The 24678-nt window shown below is 38.7% G+C and overlaps 2 protein-coding genes across 3 annotated transcripts in view; one reads left to right on the forward strand and one right to left on the reverse strand.

The window, feature by feature from the left end:
• rgs17 (regulator of G protein signaling 17) overlaps positions 1–6120 on the forward strand; it is a 36019-nt gene extending 29899 nt beyond the window's left edge. Inside the window, exons 4-7 of one of the 2 annotated variants that reach the window (XR_005281743.1) lie at positions 2106–2180; positions 2267–2498; positions 2615–5405; positions 5465–6120. Coding sequence is in view for 1 of the 2 variants with exons in the window: in XM_038296141.1 (XP_038152069.1) it covers positions 2106–2180; positions 2267–2498; positions 2615–2803 (496 nt within the window). In the remaining variant the exon portion in view is untranslated. Of the gene's footprint in view, positions 1–2105; positions 2181–2266; positions 2499–2614 lie in introns of both variants that reach the window. The other variant, XM_038296141.1, reaches the window with a different exon arrangement.
• A 9480-nt stretch (positions 6121–15600) lies between these two features.
• The window catches only part of pcnx2 (pecanex 2), a 50328-nt gene continuing 41250 nt past the window's right edge, over positions 15601–24678 (reverse strand). The window contains 7 exon segments of the mRNA XM_038296131.1: positions 15601–16001; positions 17021–17197; positions 17287–17361; positions 17447–17613; positions 18918–19096; positions 22158–22274; positions 22366–22523. Coding sequence (XP_038152059.1) covers positions 15804–16001; positions 17021–17197; positions 17287–17361; positions 17447–17613; positions 18918–19096; positions 22158–22274; positions 22366–22523 — 1071 coding nt within the window. The 3' untranslated portion in view covers positions 15601–15803.

Raw genomic sequence — 24678 nt, forward strand, 5'->3', positions numbered from 1 at the left:
AGTCATTCAGCAAAGATGCTGAATGACTAAAAAAAAGATAAGTTAACAAAAAAAAGGTAAAAAGCTAATTGAAAATTTTAAAAGTAAAGTTTAAAAGTTAACAATTATATTTAGGTTTATAAACTAATAAATGTAAGTATCAGCATTAATGCCTCTAAGGTTATGTTGTAAGTGTATTAGGGGTGTGGGAAATAATGGTTTTGGCGATATATCCTGATATTCAGCTGCCCAATATAATACCGATCTTTCACTTCTTAGTATCGATTTAAAAAAAAAAAATGGTTACATAAAACATTGATGGGAAAATGGGCTACCTCTGCACCACCACTCTGGCAGAAAGCGCTGTGGAGCCCTATAATTTTGCGTGCAGCAACAAATCTCTATTTGAGGCAGTCACAGTGGAAGAAAACCCCAAACAACATGGATAATAATACCTAATCAATATTTTCTGATGAAAATATACAGCACTTGCTGTTTTATCTCATCATTTGATTTTGATAGCTGGGGAAAATATGGCAATATATAGTAGGGGTGGAACGGTTCACAAAATCCACGGTTCGGTTCGATTCACGGTTTCTGGTCACGGTTTTCGGTTCGATTCGATACATGTTGATTGTTACACCAAAATCCCATAAAAATTCATGAAATTAATGAAAAAATCCCCCAAAAAATAATGGATTGTAATTATTTTAAATGATCCGCAGAAACCCTGGATCATTTCTGTATGTTTTGCTGCTTTGAATTTAATCATCTGGCGCATGCTCTCTACCATCTCCAAGAGACTCAGAGGGGAGCGGACGGACGAAGCCACAGTGGGGGCTGTAGGCTTTGCTTTGAGCAGCCGGTCTGGAGCGCAGCGGGGGTTGCTGACGGAGTATGAGAGATTTCAGGGTTAGCATGACATGTTGCTGTTAGCATAAACAAAACGTGTTGCACAATGCTTGCACACTGTTGCACTTTTATCCACAACTTTCTTTCCGCTGTCATCGTAGGTCACTCTAAATGCAAAGCGCTCCCATACAGCAGACCTATAAAGTGCTGCTGGCGCGTCTTCCAACTCCTGTTCTTTCCCACTCGCCAGTCCGACACAATTCTCCACAACAACTGATTTTTTCCCCTGCTACACCCGACTAAGCTGCTTCGCTTCTTCTTCTTCTTGTTTACTACTGGCGGTTGGCTTTGGTCGCAGCACTGCCACCTTCTGCTCTGGAGTGTAATCGCTTCCTCTATGAGAAAAAGGAGCAGCGCATAAACCGAACGAAACACACGCGAACTGAACCGAGACAGTCGAACCGAACGATTCTGACGGTTTTCATAAATCGTCCCATCCCTAATATATAGTGATACTGCAATATCGTGATAATATCGTATCGTGACCCAAGTATCGCGACATGTATCGAATCGCAACACTCATGCCAATACTCACCTCTAACGTGTATATGTGTTGGTTCTTTCACTATCATTGTTTTTCATTCATTTCTTATAGAACAACTTTTGTAATTTTTCTTAATGTATTCGGGGAAGGTGGCGTTTCTTGTTATTTGCCATCAAAATACGTTACAAAGATAATAAGGTCTTGTCCTGGATTCCAGTAACACTATTGGCTTAAAATTTTGATTTTAAAAGTATTCCACTGATTGCCCTATAAAGGGTTAAAATAATTGTATCTAATTTAGTGATCGATTAATCTTTAACACTATAGACTCTAAAACATGAATTTTGCTGACAGAGAGATCTACTTAGATCACTAATTATATCAAAACCACCAAAAATATATATTTTGCATTTAAATATTGCTTTTTTTGTCTGTTTACTTGCTCTATCCACAAAAAAAAAAGTTTTACTTTCACCTGGTTTATTCACCGATCTTCTCTAAGGAATCCTTTGCAATCCGATTATATATCAATTAATCTTAAAAAAGAATCAGCAAATTAATCGATTAGCAAAATAATCATTAGTTTCAGCCCCAGCTGAAATACACTGGCAAGAACCCTGATATGTATACAGCTACAAATCAAATCAATTGATTTGAATCTTAAACTCCAAGAAATAAATGGTGGTATTTTGTCTAGTTGCACATGAGCTGTTTTATGTTTCATTTACAGGAATGAAGATAGAATTGAGAGGAGCGAACGGCAAACCTGCACCAAGATGGGCAGTATTGAAGCTGTTGAAGAACAGTAAGTGAAGTCCAACTCTGTCCCTTGCGTCCTCATCGTTGTGTGTCTCCGTCCCTCTGCTTGTCTGACTGTTTGTTACACCGCAGACACCCCAGTTTAGAAGAGCTGCTGTCCTGGGCACGGAGCTTTGAGATGATGCTGCGCTCGCTGGAGGGCCGGGAGATCTTCCGGGAGTTCCTGCGCTCCGAGTACAGCGAGGACAACCTGCTTTTCTGGTTGGCCTGCGAGGAGTTAAAAAAGGAGACGAACCCCTCAGTGGTGGATGAGAAGGCCCGGATTATATACGAAGATTACGTCTCTATATTGTCGCCAAAAGAGGTGAGTTCATTTATTGGACTGATTGCGTTTAGGAGATAAACTCAGCATACATTTTATTCATTGAATAAACGTGAATGTAACTTTCAGAATAAAAGCCATATTCTGTCCCATCCCAGGTGAGTCTGGACTCTCGGGTTAGAGAAGGAATAAACCAGAGCTTAGCGGAGCCTAGCAACACCATGTACGAGGAGGCCCAGCTCCAGATCTACACCCTGATGCACCGGGACTCCTTCCCCCGTTTCCTCAACTCCTCCGTTTACAGAGACCTCCTGGCCAGCAGGAGGCGCACCTGCCTTGACACCTAAACCTCCCCACCGTTCGTCATTGCCAACGTACTCCAACGAGACTACTACTTAAAACTGCAAATACTACTATGGTGCCAGAAGTCAGGTTTGGGGGGGAAAAAAAAGTCTCGCTCTTGTTTTGATGAAAAAAAAAAAAACTTAAATAACATCCAAGATAGCTGGTTGGGTCTTTTTATTTTCTTTTATTTATATTTTTTAAGCAGTTTTTATCCAGTTGTTCACTGGAGCTAGGTCGAGCTTTCGCTGGCTGCTTATTGGTCAGTTTTAGACCATTATTTGCGGCCAGTGATTGTTTTGCTAGCGATTTGAGCAGTTTTGTTTGATTTGAGTGGCCGACTCCACCTTAACAGCGACTGGTTGAATCAGTCGACCCTGCGGCCGAGTGTTGGTTGAGCGTGGACAAGGACTCCTCAAGTGACGAGGACCCCGAGACGGAGAGTGACATAAAGGACAAACCCACTGATCCTGTACTGTAATATTTGAACCTCATTTTACCTTCACTCTACTGCTCTGTCTTTACTCGTCAGTCTTTTCTGTTATTTCTTTGTTTTTCGTTTGAATTTCTTTTTGATTTATACCTCCTCACTGTCCAAACATGACACCCAGTGGTTGGTGGGAATGGGAGAATCTTTGCCTTTTTAACCAGTTGAAGCATCGGCTCTCTCTGCATGCAGCTCTCTCTCTTTCTCTACTGTAGCTTGACAGTATAAGCCGCGGACTGCAACCTTTTCTGAGAGATATTAAGGCTGGCTGCTCCTGACTATGTATGTTCAGTGAAGGGGTGGAAAAAAGGGTACATCTCTGTCAGTTTTAAGCTTACTGCAGTTTTTATTGAGATGTAAAAGCTGCTTTCTCCAACCCTTCCTCTGTCCGTCCACGTGTTTTGTCCGAGCACTTTCCTTCATCTAACTGGGAGAAGTAAGGGCTAGAATTGGGGTTGGGCAGCTACTTCTAATATTATAACTTATAAACTTCTCTCTGCTGAGACAAAAATAAAAAATCACAATGCCTTTATGTGTAAAGGAAGGCAGCAGAAGTGCTGCTTCAGATCTGCTGTGAAGCAACTACAGTCTGTCCAACAATCCCTACCTCCCATTCCTTTTTTTTATTTTCTCCCTTTCCTCTGACCCGCTTTAAGATCCCCACAGCCTGAGAAGCACAGGTGCCAAGTTTGGGCCAAAACCCATAATGGAAAAAAAATACAAAAAGACACTTACAGTACATTGTCTCAATGAGTTTTGTGGGTAGAAAACAGTAGCAATCTCCTTGCTACAAGTGAAAACAACCTGCTATTAAACCTTGAAAGGCTTCAGTTTTTGATATTCTTGTCTTTGACGTATCAGATTTTAGTGGATTGGAAAACTGGGTGCCAAATGGGACTTCAAACTTCCAGTGAGGAGGAATCGGATTTCTACTAGCCTGTTTTTTAGAGCTTGGGGGAAGACGACCGGTCTAATAATGCTGAAATAGGACTATCCCAGGCTGTTAATGAAATCTGCATAGTCTTGCTCCAATCAAGCCTTTTCAGCTGAAACCAAAAGGGTTTAAGCATGCTGTAGACAAGCAGATGATAGGATGCTTGTGCTAATCTTCCCTCCCACTGCCAGCCCTCAAACACTCTGGTCTGTTTTTTTCTAAACTATCTTGGAAAGCATGCAGTTATAACGTGTGTGAGTGCGTGTGAGATACAGTAAAACACCGAACAGGAAAATAAAAGTTAAATTGCCAAATGTCATGTAATGTTTAGCATATAAATGGACACTTTTTTTTTTTATATGTGAACGTTTTAACGGATAGATTGTGGTGAGCCTATGGATTTGCAGAAGGTGCATGAGTGCAGCATATAATATGCAGTTTTAATGCAATGAGCCTCTGTGTCCATTGATTTGATGAATATATGTCCCACATGATCTGGTCGTTGGGTAGAGCAGTGCTAGACGTGTCAAATAAACGCTGCTAATTACTTGCAGATACACAGAGGCATCCATGTTGCTGCCTTCTCTTGCTACCTGAAGTTCTTGTGCCAATCTGGATCTGCATTGAAGTGAAAAGACAATTAGTTCTGACTGAAGAGGATCAGGCATGGGCCATTAATATAACCATATGTGGAAACAGTATTAACACAAAAACAAAGAAAAAAATGCGTAAATCTGTCATTGCTTTAGTTTTAAACAGAATAATTTCCCCTGCCGTGAAAATAAGACGAGTAAGGCTGTATGGTTTTAGGAAAACATTCTTCATGCTTCAGTTTAGAGCCAGAATCTCTGTTAAATTCCATCTAATGGAACAAAGACAACCCTAGAAAGGAAGATGCAGTCCATAGCGTTAGAAGCACCATAGCCTACCAACTATAGCATGCATACATATTGTCCTTTTCGAACTCGTCACTCATCATCAAGAGGATAATTTTTCAATATGTTGTTCAGCTGTAGATATTATGTTCTGATTGTGGCTGTAAGAAAAGAAAATACCTGGAACTTTCAACCATCACATGGATTTTGAAAGTCCAGCCTTTTTTAAAGTGGTTTTCCGGAGTAATTTCACTTCCCCAGGGTTCCATGTTCAGGGATAAGAGGTTCAGGGCTGGGTAGGACTTTTTAAGGTTACCCTGGGGTTGTTAGGGGGCAGGGTCGATATGGATTGTTTTAGCAGAAGCTTAAGTATGGCAAAAACTGTGATTGAAGTTTGATATTTCACACCTTCTGTGGCCCAAAATCAACTTTTATAATGTTTTCTTTAAGGCGAGAATGTAGCTTTTTAAAACACAAGTGTCTGCTCTGTTATTCATGATATTATTGCTCAATTGCCAAAGGTCTCTGTTGTTGAGATGTCAGTTGTCAATTACAGCCGACCTGCTTCACTAGCTATCAGCTAACCAGTCAGTCAAGACTCGCTATAACTAGAGGGACACCTGATTCTCAGAACATAACTTCTAGTCTCCTGCATTAAATAAAGATATAATTTAGTCAGGTGATATCTAACAGCTCTTGTTTTGTTTTGGCTTCACTGTGTCTGTGCTTCATGCTGTCATGGTTGACAGGCCACAGAAGTTACAGTGAGGTAGGGACGGAAACTGAGCAGTAGAAAAATTCCCCGGGATTCCTTTTGGTTAGATAGATTTTGTTTTTTATGCCGTGTGTGCACGATAAAACTCCTGACAGCCAAACTCTAATCTTAGCACAGGGAGTTTTGTTTTTTATTCAGCCTACTGAGTGGCTGTGCTCAGCAGCCAGAGAAAGACTGGTTTGATTAATCTCTTTTATACAACCCGAGAAAACTCCAGTCACCATATCTTTTTTTTCTAGTCCATGCCAGTTTTGTTGGAAGAAAGAAAAAAAACATTATTTCCTTCAATTGCTTTTTTTCTTGGATTTAAAATTTCATTGATAAAGATAAATTATTTGGTAGTAGTAGAACTTTATTCCAAAATAGATTTTCGTCTTTAAATAAAAACTACACCCACATGTTAAAGTGAGATGTTTTCAGCCTTAAAAAGGTGAGCGGAGCTGAAAAAAAACAAAAAACAAAAACAAAAAAAAGTCAACTAAATGTAAGGCGACGATAAATATTTTTCCCGGGTGTAAAGAGATAATTTTCCGCTAAGTTGTAATAAGTTCTTCAAAAAAGCGTTTCAGATTTACTGATTTGCCAACACTGCCCAAAACAAGAGTAACACTAAAATTAATACAAAAGGAGAAAATTATTATAAAAGCTCAGTTAGAATTTGATGCCAATTAGCCATGCTTCTGGTCTCATGATTTGGGGTAAATCCAGCAATTTTTTAAGCCTTTTTTTCATACTTTGGTTTAGCTTTACAGCGTGACCGGCCCATGCCTCGTAAGGATAAATCTTAAGTCTCAATGTTTCTCTAGTCCACATAAATTACCCAGAATATTTTGCAGAACAACGTAGATCCAGATGAAATACATTTCCACCAGATAGGGACTGTCGCTTGGTTGTTTGAATGAAGAGCTGTGCAAATGCAGGCAAACGAAATACAGTTAATAAAAATTTTTTTTAAATCTAACAATAAAAGTTCATTTTCATCTGGAACAGCTTTTATTTCAAGGGCAAATTTTTCAAATCTTGCAATACCTTTTCCTTTCAGTCACTCATAAAGCTCTCTTGCTGGCCGACCCCTCCTCTGCACAGTACACTTTGTATGTTGTCTATATATTAACTAACACAAGAATGTCTCACCAGGAACCAGATGTTGAAATCATGGTGCAATCAAACAGAGTTTACATTCATAAATATTGGGACGTGTGTACTTTTTTTTTTTATGTTTAGCATAGTAGGGGAGTAAATAGCCAGCAGGTCTGAGTTTGAAACTGAGGGTGTTGCACATAAAGGACACGGGAAAGCAGAACCCTTTGCTTGCACTGCTTTCGTCCGTTCCTCTTGATGTATTCCAGCTTCCAGGCTATTCCAGCAGTGGGAGATGTGTACTTGGGTGTTTAGATTTGGTTTTTTTAACACCTGCATTGCAAAGGTGGAGTTTAATTAGCAATGACTATGATGTGAAGTAATGTAGGGTGATTGATCAGTTCAGATTGTTGTTTATAAATTCCCACGGATTCCATGTGAGATGATGTTTGAGACATGGCTCTGGTTTTAGAGCCTAAAAAAGAAAAAGGTCCCGCAGAGCTCTGGCCTTACTGACACATTCTTTTTTTTTTTTCCTTTAAGAAAAGAAGATCATTCAAGAACATTCCTGTAGGTGTTTCACTACCTCTCATGTCGGTTAATTTATTTCACATATAGTTAATGTACAAGTTTTTTTTTTTTTTTTTTTTTTTTTTTTTTAGATCTACTTGAAGCCTAACACTGTAAAAAAAAAAAAAAGAAATGTGCACAGAAAATGACTCGATGTAAATAACCAGAGAGGAAAGAGAGCTTGGCCTAGTCAACATTATTATTATTGATAATATTTCTGTTTATGTGTATGTTTGTTTGATTTCAATTGTGTTCAGCTAGATTTTGCATCTCTATAAAGAATTCAGGAATTCACTGTCTAAGGGCTAATCCCATTTTTGCCTATGCAAATTTGTTATTTCGGGTGAGTCGGAGAGGACGCACCTCTTACCTGTTTTAGACGGGCCATGGTTTACATTGCCCTTTGCTGATATTCTTCAATCCTCTACAGTATATATATATATATATATATATATATATATATATATATATATATATATATATATATATAGGTATATATATATATATATATATACTTTCAACAGATAAGAGCATATGCCTTTGGGATGATTCAAAAAAATGAACTTGACTGAAAATAACTAAATGTTTTGTTTAACATTAGGTGGTTTAGCGCTGAGATTTTGGTACCAAACTACTGGAATTCTGCTGACAGACTTTCAGGAAAGCTCTCATTGCTTAGGCTACAACATGAGTAGCTTAACTGTGCAGTATTGGCTTACTGAGGGGGCAGAAAACCAATTTATTTAAGGAGCAACCACACCAAGATCTTCTCCAGCACAACGATGATTCCCATTGGGGGAGGTAATGTTGGTATTTTGGAAACCTAGGACTTCTTGTCATTTCTGCTGTCATGTTTTTTTGTTTTGTTTTTTTCCTATCTGAAAGTAAGACCTTATTAGTTTTTGGTCCCAGGTCAGTTTGCCTTTTCCTTATTTTGTATATGCGCATTGCCATTTTGTTCCTATTAAATTTCACTTTCTGAGTAAACAAACCATTTAAGGTAGAACTGACATGCTTATACTAGATTTTTTTTTTCTGTCTTCATAATAATTGTTTTGAATATAATAATAACTATCCAAATCCTCAAACAACAGAATGTAAATTTAATCTTAGGTTTTATATTGGTTTCCATTTTCAAATATTGCAGTTTTGATACCTATTTGGACCACTTAAGAAATGTAAACCTTCACCAATAAAACACTGAACAAAGTCCTGGTAGAGCCGCCACCTCCTCTGTACAAAAATAGCTACTGGCTACCCTATAAGTGACTCGAAGATGCTGCTCTAATCGTTGCTACACATTGTGAAATGTTGACATTGGCTAATCCTAAATATGATTAAAATGGATTCAATTAACTAAAATTGTGGCTTTGTGCTTTGGTGATCAAGTTGCAGTGTGGATATGTTATTGATTTGGAACCTGCTTTGAGCAGTGGAACACGCCCACGACAACTCCCACTGCTCATTACACTACAGCAAACTCTCCAGTAAAGTTGCCCCAGTTGTTGTTTGAGTTGCATCTGCATGCAAACAGCCACCTACCAAAATTTGACCAGATTATGTTTTTGGCCGAAGTTGAAGCCAGCCAGCTCTGAGTCAATCTACAGAGATCACTGCAGCAACAGAGAACTGAATAAGCACAACATCCATATTTTTAAATAATTCACGAAAGACGATTTTCCTCTGAGGTTATTTTTTATTATTAAATATGCTTATTTGCTAAAAAAAAAAATCAAATTAAGATCATATATTGTGTCTAGATGTATAATTATATATTTATACATATATATGCACTAAATGCATTAAATTAACCAAACATAGGTTCTCTAGACTACTCACCATCTTTCATGAAATTCATGAAACTATCTGGATTCAATAAAATTCAATACTGCATCTCACTGCCTCAGAAGTTTCTTTTGAGATGCAGTTTAAACTGTTTTAGTCCCTCCCTCAATTATTTTAGTCTGACTTCCAGATCATCTCTAGCTGTTATTATACACCAATACATGCAGATCAAAGAACCTGCAGTGTAAATTGGCTCTGAAACAAATGGTGGTAAAGTGGTGGTGGGAATTTAGCTACCGGCTGTGCAAACATGCTTTTATGCCAGAAGTCTGCAGCATCTTCAAATAAAGTGATGAAATTAGACACCTTTATCAAAATCGTGAAACACAGAGGTAATTTAGCTTAGCTGCTTAATTTAAGAAAAAACACAAATACAAATCGACTCTTACTATCAATGCAAACTGACACATGGGGACCACAAAACTAGCATTGGCAGACATTTTAAATTTCTTTAATAAAAAAAAAAAAGTCCAAATCAATCCAGCTATAGATTCAAGATGGCAACAGGACAAAATTACCAGCACCCAATACCTGTCAAATAAATACAATTGTTTTGATTTTTGGCTTTTAAAGACAATTTAGCATTAACCCTTTTGTTTTATCAGCATTATCCTGAAGTCATTCTATCTATAAATGGTTTGAGGAGTTATATTGTCAAATAGACTTACATATTTTGTAAGAAGTACGTTTGTTTGAGTTACGCAGTCTTGCTTGGAAGAGCTGACTTGAAGAAAATCTGGGAAACAAGTAAGAAATGCAGTAATTCATAGTTTATTTAAAAAAATGAGCACTGTCTATATCCAAGTCACTGAAACTTTTTATAAGAAACTCAACTTTCCATTTAAAGTATTTTTTCCTTTGAAAAATTTTAACCTTCTAGATGTTTGGTCAGAAAACACCGCATATTTGTTTGGAGTTTGTAACCAAGCGAACAGCGCAGTGTCATCAGCAAACAGTGCTTACTATTTTTCTTCATTTTGTAGCCACATCCACTTAGACTATCACTGTGTCGATGCAGTAGCGTTATGGAGCAGATTCAGGTATTTTTTCTTTGAACTAGTCTCTTCATTCAACTAGTATCATGATGACCCCTAACTTTGCTTTGTTGTAGCTTTTTTTCAATGTTATACCAGAAAGTTGGGAACTGAGTCAGCCCTTGGCCCATAGTGCATACCGGTGGCAAAGATCAAGCTTGTTGACTATTTGTGGTTTGGGTTTCCCTCAGTTCAGAATAGTGCCTCTTTATGCTTTATAACAGACCTCAAGACCTCTTTCTCTCTCACTTTTGGGTCTGTCTCACTTCTTGTGTGTCTCGGGACCTCACTTTGATTTTCGTGGCATGTCACGTCATAGATGACATCATTTAAAACCGGAAAGCAGAAATTATCCTTTTTAACAGCAAAAATGAAACTGATACCGTGTTCCTCATGCATCCTGTATTACCAATACCCTCATACAGTCTCTTTTGTGCCTCTTCCTGAGGCGTTTGTGCTTTTTTAGGAGAGAGAATATGTTTGTGCAGGTACTCCTTGAAGTTGGCGATGAACAGTTTTAGGCAATCACCTTTCTCTTTATTGATTTAGATGCCTAAACTTCTTGCTTTTTGTCATGCCTTTGTAGATAGATGCAGTCGGTGAGAAACGAGCTGCGAGAAATATAAAAAAAAATAGTTACTTTAGACTATTTAAAGTGACACTTTTTTCTATTCAGCATGCTTTGTGCTAAATAAATGAAATAATTCAGTTATTTGCTATAAACGATACTGTATGAGTATGTATTCCAGTACTGCAGTATGCAGACATTTCAAAATATGAGAAACTCTTTTAAGAGGTTCATATTTTTCTTCTAGTATGTTTGACTAATAGAGACAGTTATGGATACTTAATTGTAGTTTTGAGTGTTTCATGGACTGCCAGAATGACTAAATGACCCTCATTGTTTTAAACAATCTACTGTCATTTGCTGTTCCAATGTGCATGATTCAAAAAGCTTTCATGACAGTGATGTTTGATCAAGATTTCTGTGTCACGTTTTCATGACTTACCCAGGTTATTGTACACTTAAAAAAAAAAGTGCTCATGAGATTCTTAAAGCTTTGTCGCTGCAAAGGTAGAAAATGTGCATCTTTATGGTAACTTACAGTTGTGTTCAAAATATTTTTTGAATCTAAAAAGTGAGATCTTAAAATCTTTATAATTAATGTTATGCCTAGACACCAAAATGCACTTTACAATATTAACTGAAAAATACTTCACTAAATGTATTGTCATATAATACACATATGTGGTGGATGAAGTTAACAAACTTTAAGTAACCTGTGAAAAGGTGTTTCATCCCTGGAAGGTTGGACTGCTTTTCCCATTTTCTTTCTATTTTTTTTTTTCCCCTCAGAAACAAGATGTTTGTTTCTATTGAATTTTGGTGTAGGGCTGAGGTCACCAACGTTGTGACTTTGTGACTGTGATTTTATTCTGTTGCACTTCCTTCCTTCCTTCCTTCCTTCCTTCCTTCCTTCCTTCCTTACATCCTTCCTTCCTAATAAAAATAGGGGTTTTTGTGTATGAAGTTAAGGCGAACGCTGATCCCTCCAGTTACTTGGTCAGTATTGGTAGCCGTTCTCAGTACCCATTAAGTAGCCCTCTGCCTAAAAAAGCTTGGTGACCCCTGGCCTAGGGATTTCGCTGACCAGGGCATAAAATTCCTATTGGGTTGAACCTAAAATGCAGTTCATTTATTGTTCTATTTGGGATTATGTCTTGTTGAGGCTCCATTCAGCCAATTCCCTCATTAACGTAAAGCAGCATAAGCTGTTAGTGTCTTGATGTATTTGAACTTTTTCATTATCCTTTGTCTTAGATGGATAGGCCTCACACCATGGCCTGACAGACATCCCAATAATGAGCTTCTTTATGCTGTGGCTCGCTTTTCACAGTTAGGTGGACATCTGACAAACACATTGTCATAAGGCTTTCATCATTCCTAAGCGTATTACCATTTGCTTTTCCTGAACATTGGCTAAACCTGCCATATTGGCAAGTTTATTTTCATTTTCTACCAGATCTTTTGGGTTTTATAGAACAGTCAAAAGATGTGGTAGAAAACGAAATAAACCAGAGTTTGGTTTGATTGAAGAACAGCCAAAATGGCAATTTCAGCCAATGATCTGTTCAGGCAAAGAAGATTCAGCCATTCTGTCTGTTCTTCAATCCAAATTAACTCTAGATTATTTAAATTTTCTAAGACATCTCTTAGCTATATATTTCCATCTAAAGTGTTTGAGATTATCTTAACAGATAAATATACATTCTCACCTCCCCAGTAAAACATCTTAATCGATTTCTGGAACAACCCATTTATATTAGCCCTTCCAAACAGTGGTTCAATTGAAAGAGTCAGGAGCATGCATTTTGAAGAGAAATATAATCTCTACCAAAAATAAGTATCGGTCTTGTTTGCAGTGTTGGCCTGCGATTATTTTGAACACAACTGTATATATTGACAAGGTAAAACTGGAGGAGGTAGACACGGACATTAATTTGCTTATCTTTCAGAAGTAAGATTTTAAAATGTTTTAATGCCTCTATGCATCGAAGATTTGAGTCATGGTGATAAGATCTTAAAGCATTGTGCTCTTACTAGTCTGGGGTTTGTTTCTCTGAAATTTTATTGCTTTTCATCATGACTTTCAGATGTACTGGGAGGAAATGTTCCAAACTGTAGCATGAAACACTCATTTACCACCATCTTACAGACATAAAAATATGTGTGGACACAGTAAAAATCACTGTTTGCAGAATTTAGATGTTCTTCTTAATTGGGTTAGCATTGGCCATTTGTGCAAGATGGTGCAGTTTGGGTATCATTTGCACTCATGTCTTGTGTAGACATCTAGATAAAGACATTTACTGTTAAAGCTATTGTAAGAGAGACTGGTGTCGAAATGTTATTGAGATAAGGAAGCAAATCAATATTCGATTTAGATTTCTTCCCTTAAAAGTTAAGCTAGCAGCAGTTTGCTAGTCCCAACTGTACATAGCTAATTTTAAACTCTGCATTTATAGGTTCCAACTTTTAGTCCTTTTCAATTTGGGCAATAACTCACTATCCAACAAAAGTTTTTATTCATAGTTAAAAAAGTTTTTCCTTTGACAGAAAAGATTGAGCTAAACTAACTAGCTGCTAGCTTGACCCAACTTTAAATGAGCACTTTTGCAATATTAAAAATGTTCTTCAAAAAACGTAGAAAATATAGTTTGAATACAAAAAAAAAGGTGGGAAACAAATTGAGATTTTGTGGTCAGTGTCTCTATCCAAAGTACAACAGACTTCTGGTGGATATTTTGTGCCATATTTATAATGTGTCTTTGGATTTAGTGTAAAGAGGTCAAAGAAATGCTTGGAATGTTTAATCACGTTCTGTTGCACTAAAATGATCCAGTTTCATGTCCCCTTTATGTCACTGTCACAACTTCCTTCCATTTCTCTAAACCATCCCACAACCAACCTCTGTAAAGCGGTGATATACATTTTGCAAACATGCCTTATAAGGGCGGCAAATGATCACATCATTTCCAACGAAAACTGTAACAAGATGCTGTACACTGTCTTTATTTTTGTGCTGGACCAGTCACATTTTATCTCAAAAGACACGAAAAGTCGTCCTTGGACCTTAAATGAGTTATCGTCACATTAGCAGCTTGCCCATGTTGTGGTACATTTTATTCTACTTATCTTCTGTGTCTGTCTTTGTTTACATGATGACATCTTGCATTAAGAGAGAACTACAGTTTATGGTTACTGCCCTTGAATATCTGTAATTTGAATTGTGCTGCTAGAGAGAAATCTAAATGTAACAACTTACAATAAAGACTTTATTCATAGATTTTTGCCAAATGTTGTTGTGTTGGTTTTTTATTGTTGATACTGGAAGTAAACCAAGGTTAGCATTAGCACGGTTGCTCTGGCAACTGGGGGGTATGCTACCTACTTACCGAAAGAGATTAAATTGATGCTATGACTCTAATGCTACGTTCACACCATAGGTGATTAAAGCAGCTGTTTTACATGCAAAGTCAATGGATGACACGCTTTAAAAGGTCCTGCAGCATGTCTTGAGCAGCAGGAGCGGCGAATCTTGATGCATCCAAAGCAGCGTCTCATGAGCACCTGACACTTCACATGCAGAAGCTGCTGGAGTTGGGAAAATTTAACTTTTTCTGCTCTATGTGCCACATCAACCAATCAGAGGCTAATCTGGGAGCTGGAGGGAGAGAGACACAGCACTGCTGATGCAGATCGCTATGATCACTCCTCTGAAAAGGATTATTAATGCCTAAATTAACTCAAAATGTTGAAACCCGTTGGCAAAACATGTTCGCTTTGATTATTCTGGTGCTTGTATTGCATTTTCAAACTCTTTGAAATAAGGAATGCCTTTTCTGATCTTTCTTCAGAAGCATAAACATGTTTTGGTCAAAAGAGGTTTTGGCAACACTCTGGGTCAGCCTGATGTGAAAAGACGAATTATGGAAAATTCCCTATTTCATATATGTTTTATATAAAGAAGAATCTGTAATGCTGTGGGCCTCTTCTTCTTTCAATAGCTTTTAACAAATTCACCTGGGATTTTAAGAAATGTACCAAGCACAGTATGTATGAAGATAAAAAAAAAACAAGGAAAGAAAGCAAAAATGTTCCTTTTGATATCAAAAGACCTCTAACATAGGAACTACTTCCAGCACAACAGCAGAAAGCTCTGAGGATAGAATTGCTCTCTGGAAATCGTTACTCCTTAATATCTATGGTGCTGTTTGCGTATTGCAGTTATGTAAAATCTGTTATAATATTAAAATTGATATAGGAGAAAAATGTCAAGTGTAATCCTCAGCCATATGAAAGCTTTTCATTTCAGACCTCCCTCCCATCAAGCTGTATTAGAAACACTACATTACATCAACAAGTCCCGGAGGATTAGAAGTGATAATGGATGTTGGAACATGGCATGCTGTTGCATAGCAGGCTATTATACAAAATGCTTAAAAGAACAACAGGAATTTTCCTAGAAAAAAAAAACTTGCAGTGCAGAAGCCTTTGTATCCTTCTAAACCAACTCTTTAGACCATAAATACTCCATTAAGTGATGTGAAACTTTGTTTTTTTTTTCTGCCTTGATGATCAGTATGCAAAAAGCAGAAACTTGGTGAAAGTATAAAATATTCAAATGATCACAGTGACCCTTTTTCATTCAAAAATTTATTTATTTCACCAACCAAATCAAAGATCACTTTTTTTCTGACTTTACATTCAAACAAGACGAGACCACATGCTGAGGATAAAGGGAGAAGGCAGGTTTGTGCATGGGTGCTCCCTCTCTCTCTCTCTTGCGTACAACCTTCCTTTTCTCTGTGTTTTCCTCTCCATACAGTCCTTTCTGCTTTCTCTATAGTTCCTCTGTAAGTCCTTCTCTGACGGTCTTTTGATCAGTTGGCTCTGGAGCTGTTGAGGCAGATGCAGATTCCTCCTGGGTCTTGTCCAATCCTTGGCTGAAGCCTTGATCGCTCGACTGGGCGCCCTCTCTCACAGTCACTGCAGCGTTGGAATTGGACGCGTCTATACTCTCATAAGGCTCTGAGGTCCACTGAGGAAAAGAGGAAGACTTTCAGCTAATAGCATTCTTAAAGTGGTCAACCGCTTTCGCCTAAAACACAGAGATTTTTGAATGCATAGGTAGTTTTTCTTTCTCTTCTACTTTGACTCTTCTGAAATTATCAAGAGCTTCTAAGAAGATTTTATATCTGTGAAACTTTTTGGGGGTTTCAGGGACTGGACCAATTTTTTAACCTTTACCTTTCTCTTTCAAGAGTTCCCTTGTATTTAGCTTTATCAAATTTTGTCTGGGCATCCCCCGTGTCAGATAAAAAGGTAGGTCTCCACAGCATGATGCTGCCACCACTGGAATGATGCACTAATAGGATGCACATTATTTTGCTTTTAAGTCAAAACTTCCACTTTTGGTCACAGTCTTACTAAATTGCCTACTTTCACATGCTACCTTTAGTTCACCATATTAGTTTTACTAAAGCCTTCACAGAACCGCTTTATTCATAATCTACATACAGTAGTAGCCATTAAAAATGTCCCCACTTTCCTTGATGGGCCCTTGGCTGATCCCCTACAATTCATTTTTAAACATCAATCTTTGTACTGAAATATTTTTTCTATCATGATTTGTGGACTTTAAGATCTAAAGCGAAGCGTCATCTCCTGGTCAGACCCTGTAATTCAGTGAAAGGGTGGAGTCAGAGTTAAAAAATAATGCACGCCAAGAAGAAGACCAGTGGCTGGAAGTTGGAGGGGCCATTCTGCCATTTGCCAGACTGGGCCCTGGGCTTTAGACTGGGAAGGGGCCATTCTGAATGGCTGCTACTGTAGTCTGCTGAGACAATGACTTTCTGAATGTAGTTCACTCTATTTATGACCATTAGAGTGAAAAGTTATTTTCCACTTCCAGGTCAGGAGCCATTAAATGTAGGACTATCATAAATGACTCCCAGTAAAATTCCTCAAAGTTTACGGTTGTAACACGTCAAAGCGTGATAAGTTTGGAGGTATTTGAAAAGTTCCCAAAGGTTCTTATTTACCCTGATATCTTCTTACCTGTGTGGCTCTGCTGCTGGACCTATGCGAAGGCCCAACAGCGATGTTGACGCTGGAAGAAGACTGCGTGTCGGTGGTGTTGCCCCCTTCGGCTGCAGACAATCCGGAGATGACCAGGCCGCTAGAGAAGCTGCGCTTCCCAAACAAAAGGCTGAGTGTAGATGAAGATGAAGAGACCTGTGGAGAGACATGAAAAAGGAACAAAGCGTGAAGCCCTGCTTTCAGGTTTGTAGAGAGTGATTGTGAGAGGCAGGCAAAGTTTCCACCTGACTGGAACGCTGCTGATGCTGCGCCGCCTGGAGCTGTGAGCTGATCCCTCCTGCTCCTGACAGACGAGGGACCTGAGGACACAAAAAGCTCTTCTTTATTCCTTCCTGTCAGACCTTAGGAAAGCGCTTGTAGATGTAAAGGAAAAATGTGTATAACCTGAGAGAATATTGAGGCTATGGAAGTGTTAAAAGACAGCTGACTGTTGGACAAACGCTGGACTAGCCCATGGGCGGAGCCAGAGTCCAGGATGGGACCAGACTGGCTGCTTACAGGAGGACGTTGACTCTGAGGCTGCACAGATCGACTGCGGTACTCTCTTCTTCCTGAGGAAACACAGAAGCACGGAGGGATATAAATCAAGTCTTTTGAAGAATTCAGACAAGAATCCACCAAAGCTGCTTCTGAGAGAGATTTTCATTTCAACACTCTAGCTGGACTGAATAATGGTTTAGTTTGGAATGTTTTAAACCAAAGAAGAAATACTTGACACCAAGAGAAATTAATCAAACATGAGCTTAAAAGGGTTTTTGTATAATTAAAAGAAGGAACCCGGATTTGTAATTTTGATTTTACCCGAATCACCAATTAGGAGCAAATATGTATTAAAAAGCAAATCTATACATGATTCTACAGAAGGAAAAGGCAGACAACCAGGCCCATATGAAACACATCATTGAGTCCTTCAGGAACATCAATGGGTTGAACATCAATATGTCAGAAGAAAGCTCTTTAAATATATTTACCTTTCTTGTAAACTGAGATGTCTAATTTATCGGCTAAAAGAGAAGCAGTTCCGTCCCAACTTCTTATTTCGGAGCCAGTCCCATGTCACTTCCCATAAATAAAATAAATCACTTCCATGTTTGTTCACATAAAGGACATTAGGCTCAAGCTGGTGCTTGTAAAGCTGGTGCTTGTAGTATGCCTTTTTTTTCTTTTTTACATTTTTATGTGTCCTGTTGGCCAATATAGCACTGAGAATTGATGGATAATAGCCCAACAGATTCACTTTCAGGAGTGGACCATCATGGCTTTCTTCTTAAGATGCCACCTGGTGATTCTGTATGAATTTATTTATATTAAAAGTGGCTTTGAGAAGAAACAAACATATAATGAACACAGAGATATAAAAGGAGCAGGAATTAAAAAAAAAATGGTAAATCTGCTTCCACATCTGCAAGAAATGAGAAGGAAAAAAAGAAAAAAAACACCAAATACCAACCACAACAAAAGAGGGACCATCACATGGATTATAAAAATGCATGTATGCAAACATTGAAAGCAAAACCTATAAAGATTATAAGATGTAGTATGGCTTCCGTGTCTTTGACTGTAACTGCATCAGTTACATAATAATAAAAAAAGAGGATAGTCCTTTTTTTCACATACAGCCTGGTTGGTTTATATCGTTGCTGACAAATTAAACCATAATTTTAGCTTAACTTTGTTTGATACCAAACATCTAAAGGCTACTGAAGAGTTGAAAGCTAAACCAGATGTAATAATTATTAATATTTCTTTAAAACCCCAACATAAAAAGAATCCTGCTAATGAATTAGTGATTTTATTCAGGTAGCCTGAAAGGATTTTGTCAAAGCTTGCAAAGAGACAGTGTGTGTTAGAGTACCTGCGTTGTGATGTCTGCGGCTGTGTGTCGTCCGTGCTCTGTGCTGGTAGAGACTCAGGCTGTTGGACGTGACGGAGGACGGCCGGTTGTGGCTCAGCGACGATGAGCCGCCAGCGCCGCAGTCCACATCCTCCATGTTCACACCGCTGTTGCAGCTGGTCAGGTTGTCCTTACGCACTCTGCAGGATATTAAAAAGAATGCACAAAGAGCTCAGATTTATTTATTCATGTGCCACAGAAGCAGGAGGCCTTAAAAAATTCAGTAAGCTCCCACTATCCCAGGTGGCTCAGCACATTCCCTCTGACTAAAAGGGAGATTACATAACTATTAATGAGAATGTATATTCAACAGTGAGACAAAAAAAATATTTTAATACTCAGTAAAAATAAAAAAAACACATTCAGATGATTGCTAACTCAGCAGTTTAACACTCCAATCATTTCAATAATAAAACAAAAAATGACACAAAATGTTGTGCAATTTCAAAGACATGTACATCTTTAAGTAATCCATAATGTAGTAGTTGCTATAGAATTTATCAAAGCCAAGAAAACAGAAATAAAAAGCTAAACGTGTGCAACAGCAGAGAGTCCATTTTGGCTTTCCCGTCTTCTCTGTAATCCAATCATCTCTACACCCCCACTGTCCCCGTATGTACATTTAAAACTACATTAACTTGCTCGAGTCTCTCTCCAGTGCTGTGAGTCAATATCTGTAAATCCTCACTGAAGCACTCACTCAGCCTGCAGGGAGCCAGAGCATTACAATTACAGTGAAGCCTTTTTCCAGAGAAATTCATCCTAAAACACAACCAGCTGAATGAGAGCTTTATGAAGTTAGCATAATGCGTGTTACACTCTGCCTCCAGTTTTAAGGAGCCAAGCCTTCGGAAATGTCTCAAAACATGTAACAATTATCTGGACTTTTGACGATTTCCTGGAAAAAATATTATATAATCTATGAGTCTGAAAATTAGATTCAGACATATGGGGAAGTGAAGATTTGGTTGCCTCATCTGACAACTAAACAACTTTATATTTAGTAGTATGTTAAGTGACATAAAACAAAAGACTACTACAAGCATCTAAGGACATTTCACATTGGATTAAGACCACTCTATTTTATTTTTTGTTTAGCTCTGTCAGATCCTCTAAACATTGCTATAACCAAGCATATTTAAAACACCTGCACTTGATTGAAACTTTTCCTCTAAAGGTTATGAACAGGACTGGTGATAGAGGGCAGTGGAGGGCTTGCAGAGACCAGTATGCACCAGAAACAAGTCTAACTTGATGCCAACAATGTGGAGCAAACTCCTGCTCCGCCCGTCTGGATAGTACCTATTAAAAGACCACCGACTCAATACTCCTGGAGGGCCGCCCCCCAGAACACCAAGGGGTACATGACTGAATGACTTCTTCAGGTCCACAAAACACATGGACCAGTTGGGCAAACTCCAAAGCCCCTTCCAGAGATTGTAGAGCTGGTCCACGGCCAGGAGGAAAACCCCACCACTCCTCCTGAAGCCAACAATCAATAATCCGTCAGACTTTCCTCTCCAGGACCCTGGGATAGGCCTTCCCAGGGAGGGTAAGAAGTGTGATCTCCCTATAGTTGGAAAATACACTCTGGTCCCCCTTCCAAGGCAGTGGAACACTCTACCCCGGTCTGCCCATCTAGGGGCACTGTCCCAGACCACCAGCTCTCCCCTCCCACTGAAAACAGTGTTAGCGAAACATTGCTTCGCTCTCCGGTGGCACCGGACGGTTTGCCAGTATTGTTTTAATGCCAACTGTCTTTTTCTATGGCCGGTTTGTTCAAACTCCTCCAAAGCCTGAGTTTTTGCCTCTGCAGCCACCTGGGCAGTGGAATGGTTGGCCACATGATAGGTGCTTGCTGCTTCAGGGGCCCCACAAGCCAACAAGGTTTGATGACTCCTTCTTTAGCTTGACGGCTTCCCTTACTGCCAGTGTCCACCACCCAGTTATGTGATTACCACCACAACAGGAACCGCAGACCTTACGGCCACAGCTATTAGCGACTGCATCGACAATGGAGGCAGAGAACATGGCCCACTCAGACGCCCCCAAAATCTGGGACAAACTCTCCCGGAAGTGGGAGTAGAACACATCCCTGACCGAGGGCTCAACCAGAAGTTCCTAGCAGACCCTTACTACTCCTTTAGGACTGCCAAGTCTGTCCAGCCTCCTCCTCTTCCAGCACATCCAGCTCACCACCAGGTGGTCATCAGTGGACAGCCTACCCCTCTCTTCATTTAAGTGTTCAACACATGTGGCCGAAGATCAGAACATATGACTACAAGTTATCCTTATGCTTGAACACGGTGGTCATTATGGATAATCCGTGACTTGCACTGAAGTCCAGAAATGAAACATAGTTCAGATCCTTTCCTTCCAATCCCAACCCTCCACGTGTCACTGTAATTCCTCACATGGGCATTAAAGTACCCCGGCAGATAGATGAAATCCCTGCAAGGGGCATCATCCAACACCCCCTCCCCAAAGACACCAAGAAAGCCTGGTACTCTGTACCGCTGTTCAGCACATAGGGCGAAAAAACAATCAGTCACCTACACCGTGCCGAAGGCAAAGAGATGTGACTCTCTAATCCACAGGGTAAACTCCAATGCGAGACGGTTGGGCTCAAAGAAGATAAGCAGACATACCACCGTCCTCTGTCTCTCCACACTCCAGAGTAGCAGTCCAGCCTTGCTCAAGGGTTCTAGAACCCAGGCCATGCTTGATGGAGAGCCCGACTATTTCTCACTATGCTTAGATAATGCAAAACCAAAAACAAGGAACTGCATCCAAAAACCAAATATCATCTAAATGAATTAAAACCAAATGTATCTATTGCAATTAGCAACATTTTCCTGCATTAACTGTAATGGTTTGCTTGAAGGTGCAGTTAAACAGCATCTGTAGTGGTGTTAACATTGTTGTCCTAAAATCATAATTTAGCTGAATTCAGGTAAGATTGTTAGTCATGTTGTTTCTGGAGGCTCTTTTCATGATGAAGAGACTAGTTTTTTATGCACAGCATCTCATTCAAGGAATCTCAGAAATTGAGCTTGTGAGCAAACTAAAAAAGCTTTGTCTCTGTTTATTTTACGCACATAAAGAATGATAAATGAAGAGATCCCCCATAATAATAAAAAAAAAAGACTGAGGAACAGGCTCATGCTTTTAACTTGCTAGTGGGAGGAAACAAACACTGACCGTAGCCACTTAGAGCACAGCCAGGAACGAATGGCATCCAAGCTTAAAGCCCCGCCTCCAATGGTGCGGAGCGTACGATGCGTTCCTGCAAATGACGTCGTTAGTGGCGACACATACCTAAAAAAAAAAACAAAGATGCAAATGTCTTAAAACATACAACAGGTTTTAGTCGGCCTCACTGCAGCTGTAAGCTGAGAATCACACCTACATGGGGTAGCCTAGAGGTTGGTCACAAGATGAGTTGACCATGTTCCTCAGTGCTTGTTTTGAGTTCTGGATGCTGCCACGCTCCGGGTTGCGGTTCCGTAGAAACACCAGCTCCTGCTGCTGACCCGCCCACAAACCTCGCACACACTCCTTATTGATCTGCAGGGAATAGACGAAAGCATTCAGGAGGGACGAAGAGCACTAGAGAAAACTTAAAAACGTCAGTTTGTTTTTTTGTTTTGGAGGGATCAAGACACATTTTCTTGACAGGCTATATCTGCTTAAAATATATTCATTTAAAACCTCCCATAAAGTATTAATAATACTGTTTTTGTTACAGCCACAAACATTTCTTGTATTTGGATGAGGTTTATTAGACAGATGTAAACAGATTAAAAAAAAAAAAAAATATATATATATATATATATATATATATATATATATATATATATATATATATATATATATATATATATATATATATATATATCATGTATTTCTTTTACAATTTTAAAGCTGACCATACATTAACAAATGCAGCTCTATTGCAGAGTTTTCCTCTTCCACCTCTGCACAGCCAACGACCCAAATAGCTACTATATTTACTTTATTTACACATTAGAAACTAAAAGTTACCAAAGGGCTGCATATAGGTGGATACATACATTTAGAATGAATAATATGGAAGATTAAAAAAAACAGTAAGTAAAGGTCACATCTGGTTATTCTGCTTTGTTTTAGGAATATTAAAGATTTTTTTCTCAGAGAAAAACCTGAACCAACAGATAAAGTTTTGCTGTGATGCTGTTTACACACTAAAAGTGAACAAAGCTGTGTTTTAGAGGAAAAGGAAACATGTTAGAGGTGAAATCACCAGCAAAATTCGAAAAATAAAAAAAGATCTAATTGGTTTAGCCCACTGATGCCTAAAATAATTGCTAATATGCAAGAAACGGTATGTATCAGTAAAACTCAATAAATCAAAATATGAACAAATGGGGGGGGGGGGGGGGGGGGGTTTAGTTTGTTTGTTTCATGCTTTTGTTTTATACCTTAATGAAAAAACACTGATCCAGCCCTGCCCCCCCTAAATTTGGTCTAGAAGCTCCACTGTACAGGACGATGGAGATCTTTTGTGGATGATTGCCTCATCACAATGTCATCAGCATGCTACTTCTTATTTTTCTTCTCTGAGGTTCATTAGAAATTGCAAAACACTCCACTGTGATTTATTTTCATGGGTTGAATGATCTAGTTTGGTTTCATAAAGTAATTCCTATTGGTTAACTGTTATTAATAATGCATTACTTGGCCTGCATCCAGCCTATATCTGTTCTGCAATTACCCTGATAAATGTGGACTTCTACAACTTTTGCTCACACAGAATGCTGATTTTTTCTGTCCACTTTTTCTCTGACTTCATTTAGGAGGAAAGCCTTTGTTCATGCGGCTCTCTGCTGGAATTTGATTCAGAAAAAATTTTAATTACTGTATTTTCCTGACTATAAGCCGCTACTTTTTTCCCACACTTTGAACCGTGCAGCTTAAAAAAAGGTGCGCCTTCTCTGTGGATTTTTCCTAACCGCCAGAGGGGGAAGTCAAAGTTGGAAATGAAAGAGAACGGGGCTAATTTTCATTCAGCACAAGAACATGCTGGCAGCAGGCACGGCCATAGACATTATATACTACACTCCTCATTGGACGCCGGCCTACATGCCTCTAGGGCGGCCATCTTGGATCAGACCACAATTCAGCTGCTGTCAGAATGAATAGGAGGCGGCTTAGATCTCCTTTAATCACATGAAAGACGAGTCAATAATGTCTTACATGTCACAACCCCTTCAAAGACCAAAAAAAATTGTAGAATTACCTTTCAGTCAGATTACACATATTTATTCAGATTAATAACTATTTAAACTAAACTCAACCTGGATGAGAAGCATGCAAAGTTATTTATTTTGCAATGAAATATCAATATAAAGTTTTATATTTATATAGTATATTATTATTATTATTCAGTATTCTTCAGGATTGCTCTTTGATAATGAGTATTATGATCTATGGAGGAAAATGTGTTATGTTATAATTTGATTTACCAAAGAGAGTAAAGTTTTTTTTTTTTTTTTATGGGGGGGGGTGCTCTTTTGTCATTGTCAAGACTTTTTTGAGAAATTGTAGTAAACGGTAACATCTTTTAACGTAAAAAAAAATTACAGGACAGTTTCAGACCTTTAAGACTAAATCGATCAGTTGGGGGTTTAATCACACTTAAAAACACTTTGGTTTAATAACTAGAAACTAGAAATCTCGTTTT

The sequence above is a fragment of the Cyprinodon tularosa genome, unplaced genomic scaffold (assembly GCF_016077235.1).
Source record: "Cyprinodon tularosa strain WSP-4 unplaced genomic scaffold, ASM1607723v1 ctg368, whole genome shotgun sequence".
Lineage (NCBI taxonomy): Eukaryota > Metazoa > Chordata > Actinopteri > Cyprinodontiformes > Cyprinodontidae > Cyprinodon > Cyprinodon tularosa.